The 7941-nt window shown below is 42.9% G+C and overlaps 1 protein-coding gene across 5 annotated transcripts in view; it reads right to left on the bottom strand.

Moving 5' to 3' along the window:
• Positions 1-935: 935 nt before the first annotated feature.
• The window catches only part of gc2 (guanylyl cyclase 2), an 11166-nt gene continuing 4160 nt past the window's right edge, over positions 936-7941 (bottom strand). Inside the window, exons 9-22 of one of the 5 annotated variants that reach the window (XM_025060386.1) lie at positions 7742-7826; positions 7564-7660; positions 7351-7473; positions 6739-7228; positions 6514-6663; positions 6284-6432; positions 6029-6192; positions 5462-5654; positions 5220-5394; positions 4951-5049; positions 4785-4879; positions 4614-4699; positions 4341-4438; positions 936-4184 (exon numbers count right to left, since the gene is read on the bottom strand). In XM_025060386.1, coding sequence (XP_024916154.1) covers positions 4342-4438; positions 4614-4699; positions 4785-4879; positions 4951-5049; positions 5220-5394; positions 5462-5654; positions 6029-6192; positions 6284-6432; positions 6514-6663; positions 6739-7228; positions 7351-7473; positions 7564-7660; positions 7742-7826 — 2003 coding nt within the window. In that variant the 3' untranslated portion in view covers positions 936-4184; position 4341. Of the gene's footprint in view, positions 4185-4340; positions 4439-4613; positions 4700-4784; positions 4880-4950; positions 5050-5219; positions 5395-5461; positions 5655-6028; positions 6193-6283; positions 6433-6513; positions 7229-7350; positions 7474-7563; positions 7661-7741; positions 7827-7941 lie in introns of those variants that run through there. The other 4 variants (XM_025060414.1, XM_025060452.1, XM_025060355.1 and 1 more) reach the window with 4 other exon arrangements.

Genomic DNA, 7941 nt, shown 5'->3' with positions numbered 1-7941 from the left:
CGCTTTAATGTACAATCAATCAGAGCTCACCAATGGAGACCTGGACCTGGACCTGGAGTCCATTCTTGTCGCGGGAGATGAGCTCTCTCAGTCCGGCTAGGCCAGCTAACGATGACGGCTCAGATTTACAATCTGACAATCTTCCGCCTCCCTTTCTCTGACACAAAAAATAAAAAGAAACCTTAAAAGAAGTGTGTGTGTTGAGTTATCAGTGGCTCTTGACCGAGATCATGGGTTATTTTTAGGAAACGCAGCCTATGGTTGGGGTCATATTCGTGTGTGTGTGTGGCCCGGTTTCAGTTTAGCTGCGTTAGCTCTGCTGTTGCTGCTGCTCATCAACACACACAGCACAAACAACACGTGACCCGCTACGTCACACACACAAAGACTCATACTCTTGTTCCGATTGACTCCTTCCTGAGACTGACAGCAGCTCACAATTATCCAACCCAATCAAAGTTAAGTATGTGAGCGTTTGCGTCAGTAGCTACAGCGAATCACAGGAAACGAGCTTCAAAACAGGCGGTGCCTGTAGATCTGATCCCAGTTCTAATGTTAAAATTGTCTGCGATGCGCTGTCAACACAGTTAAGGCACAAATAACTGATCTGAGACCAGTGGAGATGCCAGACAGCGAGAGCAGCGCCGCTTGCAGGCATAACTGAAAACTGCCTGTCGCTGAGGGAACAAGACCTGACTCATATGTTTTTTTGTTTTTTTTAGTAGGACAAACAGTATATGCACATTGTTTGAATTATATATTTTCGTTTATATAATAGTTGTATTATTATTATTACATAATTTAAAATGATATAATTTGATATTGGAAGGCATAAAGTAATACTAATTATACCATGCCTAAATATCAGCTAGAATAGATTTTAACCACTGATGAATAAATCATTTAATAATAATTAATTTTGACTTATTCCAGCGTGTTATTCTTAGGTGAAATCCATCTAAAACCTGTCCGATCGGCTGTTATACTGAGTGGTAGTTGCATTAAGTCATCCAAACCCAAATGTGGATTTGATCTGGATTTGATCTCTGTGCCAGAGGAGAGTTTGATATTATCTTTAAAGGAAGAGGACAGCCCAGTGAGATCAGCAGTGTGGATGGAGCTGCTGAGCCCTGGCTTAGAGTTAGTATTGGATTCTCACATGACCGGACCAGCACAAGACCAGAGTGGAGAGTCTGAGGGAAGCACTACAGTAATTAAAATTCAGCTATTCACTGGCCCGGTTTCAGTGGGAACACCGTGTGGGATCGTGTTGGAGCAGCTGGAATACGACCTGAATCTGGCAGAGTTTTGGCCACGCAGCGATGCAGGAACCACCTGGGTCTGACACAGTAACATTTACAGTCTCCGATGCCACATCTAAATTTAGAAGAGTCTGACTTTAAGGGAAATTGTTTTCCTTGCTTTCATCAGCTGTCGAATCAACATTAACATACCAAAGTGCAGTGCCTCAAAACTGAGTGTTTGGGCGACATTAGGGATAAAAATGGTATTGAAGACTTTAGGTGACATATTTTAGTCAAGAGACAATGGAGGGGCAGTTGGTGTAAATAATCTTTTGGTCAATATGAAAAAACAGAAAAGAATCTGGTGAAGTTACACTTTAAATAGTGTTCTACAAGAAAGAAGATCTTCATCTTCTGGATCTTCAGCATCACATCATCATTAGCATCAAGACAGAAAAAAAAAGTCAATATCAGGATTTTACTCTTATACAAATTTTATACTGTAATATAACAACCATTCTCCTAAAGATGCACCTATGTTCTACAAAACGTACATCTTTTATTCATGTTTTCCCAACTTTATTCTTACAAATGCACAACTATATTCTTATACACAAATGATTTGTACCTTGTAAACGTTTAATTTTCTTCTCCAGTTTTGAATACGTCTTCCTCAATATGGCCCTTATACCCTGATGGTTGTATTCTCCCTCACCAACGTCCATAGAGAAAATCAATGTTTTTAGTTCACAGACCAGAGTCCATGGAGAAAATCTGGGGTTTTTCCTTGTGAAGTAGCTCCAAAGAGGTGAGATATTTTTACCCTCTACCCTGCAGTTTCTGTGCCCTCTCTTTAACCTTCCCATCTCCTTGTTAAGGAAAAACCTCGACAGCAGTGAAACAGCAAGAATACCAGTCTCTCATGCCATGACGTCAGGCCACCAGTAAAGATGTCAGGCAACCCAACTCTTCCCAGGGGAAATATCAGCTGCTGTTCATAGGAAGTCACATTCTGCTAAGCTTCAGTGAAAAACACCTTCAACCTTTCATGTGTGAAACCACAGGCAGATGAGGGAACCACTGAACCAATGTAGCCTCAGACCTAATGATAAACTGAACTGAGTGTGAAGTGTCAGAGGGATAGAGTGACAGAGGGACAGAGTCAGTACGAAAATAACGCACCAGGTTAATTAACAATACACTTGATTAACAAAACCTAAGTTGGACTTTGAAGCTATTTAAAAATATGTTCCTTCTCTAACAAGAGTTTTTGAAAGGGAAATGACCCTTATAAACCACTCACTCCACCACAGATCAAAGTCCATAGAGAATATCAGTGATTCAGGTCACAGACAGTGAGAACAGTTGATCCACCGCTGTGACTTCACTGCTTAAAATCATTTTGTCCGGAACCGCCTCAGTGGCACAAACGAACCACAGTAGGCAACAGTGGAATTCGAATGGCTTTGAATGCATTTCCCTTGATCTGCGTATTAACACTAGTACGCAGATAGAGAGAAATACAACTCCCTCTGCTGGCCCATCACTATACTGTTTACAGTTTGAGCCTCGACTGCTTCTTTGTACTGCAACAAAGAACTGTAGATGACACACACACACAGAGAGAGAGAGAGAGAGAGAGAGAGAGAAAAGACAAAGGAAAACATGCAATCTTTGTTACAGCAGTTTGAAAAGAAACACAGACGTTATTTGAGTAAAAACATAAGCAGGTTTGGACGTTTTTGCAAAATGAAAAAAGAGTGAACTGAAAAGATAAGACTAAGAAGAAAACAGAAAAAAGAAAGAAAGAAGGAAACAATGGATAAAGACCAGATAGAAACAAGAAAAGGACAAAAAGAGAAAATAAACTGATAAAAGATGAGAAAGGAAGAACATAATAGCAGAAAAAAGAAAGAAAGAAGGAAAAATGAATGAAAGAAAAATAAAGAAACGATATAACAAAGATAGAGAGCCAGGAAGCATCAGAAGCAAGAGCGTTTATTTTCAAGTGGCCACTAGAGGGAACTATTGTATTATTTTTGTCTAAACTCGTATGCACATTTTACGTACGAAAGGAGAATACGTTCGTCACAAAAGTCAATTTAAAAAAGGTCAATTCGGTGTAAAATAAAAAAGAATGATAAAATATTTACATCAAAACAATCTTGAACAAAACACAATTTTTCACTCTATTTTTTGGAATCAGAGTCATCGTCGTTCTGGACAATTTGTTAGTAATGTAATCTGATTAATAAAACAAATTATTCAACAGGATTACTACATTATTTCTGACAGTTTACTTTCATACTGAACACAACTGTCAAACATCCTAACACATCAATGTGCCAAATGGATATTGTTAGGATACAGTAATATTTAGCTGATTTTGATTTGAATGTTCGTCACTAAACCTCATTACACACCAAACCCCAGCGACAGAGACACAGGCGCTGCATGCTGGTCCACTGCTGCTTCCTGTGGTCAGTTTGCATCACTGAGGTATTCAAACAGAGGATATTAACCAGAGACACAAAGTCACAAAATAACACATTCTCTCTTAGCAGTCAACAACTGCTGTGTGTCGCTACAATTTTACAGTTTCTCTCTGAGGTGGAGTCGGGATGTGACACACTCTCTTCTACCGTAAATCACTATCTTAATTTTACCATCACGTTTGCACAGGTGTGTGTAAAGGTTACCAGTGAGCGCCCCTCCATACTTTATCAACACAACCTTCCCACCTCCTGCCCCTGTTTTCCTCCTACAGAGGAGGAGTTGAGGAGCAGGAGAGAAGAAGAGGATTAGTGGCGTTCCTTCATCTGCTGACACACACTGTCTGTAGATCCCTGCTCTGCTGAGTCACCACATCTATGAATACACACACGTGTGTGAACACACACACACACACACACACACACACACAGATGAGGAGCATTTCACCTGCAGCCAGAGACAAGACAAGAGAATCAATCAAATGTATTATTTTCAGGTCACTCTGCAGCGACACCTGCAGACACTTCATACAAACATGTTCTCCAAATGAAAAGATCCCACCTGTGTAGTACTGCAGTACTGTTTAGTAATGTGTAATATTACCTCAGCTTTTGTGCTTTTCCAGTTGCTCTTGTTGTTTCTGGGCTTTTCGTTTCTTGTACTGGGTTATTTCTGCCATCTGCAGTCCATGGGCCATCTGTCTGTGGGAGGAGCAAGTCAAAATAAACTTTTTAAAAAGCCAAATCATGACTAATATCTAGCTGTGATGTAGATAACTTAAAAATGTCCTCCTTGAGTGAGTACATTAAGTTTCTTTACAGTAGTGCAGTAAACAAAAGGAAGCAGAAGAAGAAGAACAGAGTTGTTGGTTCTTACCCACTCTTCAGCTCTGGAGGAACAGGCAGAGGTTTGGTGAATCCATCCCGACCCACGAGCCAGAACGTCTCCTCCACTCCTTTGCCCTGAGGAGCAGGACAAAAGTCAACTTTCAGATTGTCTTCTACAGACGCTCTTGTTAAAATCTTCTCCTAGGTTCTAAACTCAAACCTTGACTTCAGTCCTGCCTCTGAGTTCCAGCTTGTAGCCCATGTTCATGTCCCTCAGGAACTTCGCCGTGCTCTGATGGACGTGGATCCGGTAGGCTGCAAAAAAACAAAAAAGTCCTAGTTAAGAAATATTTAAAAGTCTGGCAAACCAAAGCTCTGAAACCTACGCATTCCCGTGGACTCCATGCGTGAAGCAGTGTTGACCGCGTCTCCAAAGAGACAGTAACGAGGCATGGTCAGACCCACCACACCCGCAACACATGGACCTGCGGCCATTCAACAAGAACACAAATAAAAACATTTGCACTTTAGAATGGGGTCCAACAAGAACAAAACTGGGTTCTACCTAGGTGCTGCTGTACTGTGGCCCACTGGTCAACCTTCACTGGTCCAGACCAGTGTTGGTTTAAAACACAGAACCACCAGCGCGTCCCACCTGTGTGCACTCCAATGCGGATCCTGACAGGAACGTCGGGCATGTGTCTCATCTTGAAGGTTCCTACAGCACTCAGAATGTCCAGAGACATGTTGGCGATTTCTGACACATGTCTGTTACTGTTAGGGACAGGAACCCCAGATGCCACCATGTATGCATCACCGATTGTCTCCACCTGTAGAACTAGCTAAAGTTAGCAACAAGATGGGTACGTTCTGACATCAGTGAGAGTCTCAATTGACCTTGTAGACATCGTGGTTCCCAATGATAGCGTCAAAGAGCGTGTAGAGGTCATTGAGAAGGTCCACCACTTCAATGGGTTCACTGTTCGCTGAGATGGTGGTGAAACCCACGATGTCACTGAAGTACAGCGAGACATTGTCAAAGTACTCGGGTTTGACAGTGCCGCCCACCTTCAGGGCCTCGGCCACAGATCTGAAGAAGAAGAAGAAGGAGGTACATGATACATTTGATCATCTGCAGTTTTACATGTTTGATTTAGAGGTACTTATTAAGTATTTATCTCTAAAACATGTCAGTAGTATATAAATAGAGAGTGTATTGTATTTATTGTAACTGTGTCAAATGTCATAGTGGAAGTAAGATCCAAGAAGACAAAATCCTTAGAAGTATGGCTAGCTCCTTCACAGAAAGTACTACTAAACTCTTGAAACAGTACTATTGATTATTTGCATTGAGACCTTTGGGGGAGTTTGTTTTCCCCAAGACCAAAAAAGTTTTCATAATTCACATGTATGAACAAGGAGAAAATGAAACATGAGCATTCCCGTTTTTCCCGTTTAACTCACGGGGGCAGCATCTGTGTCAGCAGCTTCTCTGTCTTCTGCTTCTCGATCTCCAGCTCCTCTGTTCGCTCTCTGATCAGCTCCTCCAGGTTGGAGGAGTACTGCTCCAACATCCTCAGCATGGAGTCGATGATGTTGGTCTTCTTCCCCTTGTTGATGTCCTTGAACTGAGGTGAGAATAACCCAGACTGACCTTCAGAGGACTAGTCCAGACTCATCAACTGAAAACAGGAAACTTCAGCAGAATCCCAGGTCTACCTGGTCAAAGATGGCCTCAAAGTTGGGCCTCCTCTCTGGCTGCTCGTCCCAGCATTGTTTCATCAGCTGGATGCACTCAAACGGAGCGTAGTCTTGACTGACTACAGGTCGACACAGAGGAGGAGGCCTACGGAGCTTCTCTACGATCTCTACGGCACAGAGGAGCATCGACTCTTGGTTTAACAAAACCTTTCAGTACAGGAGGCTAAGACGGAGAAACCTCGTCCTACCTGTTGCAGGAAGGTCCAGCATGCAGAAAGGAGGTCCTCTGATCACCACTTCCTGAATGATGATAGCAAAGCTGAAGACATCTCCTGGTTGAGTACCATGAAGACCTGGCTGACCACTCCTCAGGATCTCTGGAGCTGTCCACAGTAACTCTGAAACATGAAGATCATAACGGTGATCCGTGTCATAGCTCAGTGGACCTGGTTCCAGGCTTGTTGTTCCCTCACCTTCTGCAGGTGGTTCTTCATAAGGAAACCGTTGAGCCTGCAGAACCTCATTGTAGCCGTAATCTGTGACCTTTAGGACAAAGCGACCATCCACCACACAGTTACGAGACTTCAGGCGAGTGTGACACACACCGCGGTGATGGAGGTATTTCATTCCCTTGATGAGGTCCAGCAGCAGAGAGGACTTGAACATCCAGTCCAGTTTTACATCCTCGTTCAGGAGGAGGTCCTCTAAACTTCCTCTGGAGCAGAACTCGGTAACAATGGCAAAAACACAGCAGTCGTGAAAGAAGCCCAGGAAGGGATTAACGTTCTCGTGACGCATATCCTTCATCTGAAAAAGATGGTTTGATGAGACAGTTTTCTGAGAACGGAATTGACTTTGTGTCACAAGAAGAACATACTGTACCAGTTCAAACACATCACTGGTTTTAGGATTGATTCTGCTGAAGGCTCCATCGGGAAGTCTCTTCAGCCAAGCCCAGTCACCCTGAAGATCAGGAAGATTGAGAAAGAATTTTGGTCAACTACTCCATTTTCCCTTAGTTGCATGAATCAGAAAGAGCTGTAGAGGGCGCTGTCACTGCTCTGTCCATACTAAACTAGCCTGACCTCATAAATAACTACGTTGGAGTTCTCATAGGTGGCAGGGGAGTCTGTGGAGCCTGGTGAGGCCTGGCTGTGCTCTGAAGTGCTCTTCATCTCACTGCTTCTGCTGCTGTAAAGACTCAGCTTCTGTGGACAAACCAGTACAGAACCGTTTTGTCTCCTGCTGGGGTTTTTGGAACATAACATTAAAACAGGAGAAGAAAAGATGACCCTGACCTTGTTACTGAGTGATGGGTTTATGAAGGTAACATCAGTCAGAGTCAACAAGATCTTGTTGGGACCTTTGACTTTTTGAAGCTGATGGATATGTCGTCTGGGAATCAAGTGTCCACAAAGAACACAATGAGTTTCAAATACTACGCTGAGGCTCCAAACCCCAGACTCTTACCAGTACCTGATACAGTAAATCAGCACCACAGCGAAGACAGAGAAACCAGTCGACCAGAGAAACATCCTGATGGTCGTGAACACGTCAACACCTGGAAAAGAAGAGAATATCTCTGCTGAAGGAGACACAGGGGAATACAGGTCATGGAAGAAACTGTTTTGGAGATTCCTCATTTAATTCAGTTCAGTTGACCTTCAGGGATAGGT

This window comes from Cynoglossus semilaevis, chromosome 1, assembly GCF_000523025.1.
Source record: "Cynoglossus semilaevis isolate Cse_v1.0 chromosome 1, Cse_v1.0, whole genome shotgun sequence".
In the NCBI taxonomy this organism is placed as follows: Eukaryota; Metazoa; Chordata; class Actinopteri; order Pleuronectiformes; family Cynoglossidae; genus Cynoglossus; species Cynoglossus semilaevis.
This window is presented reverse-complemented; position numbering and strand designations above follow the sequence as displayed.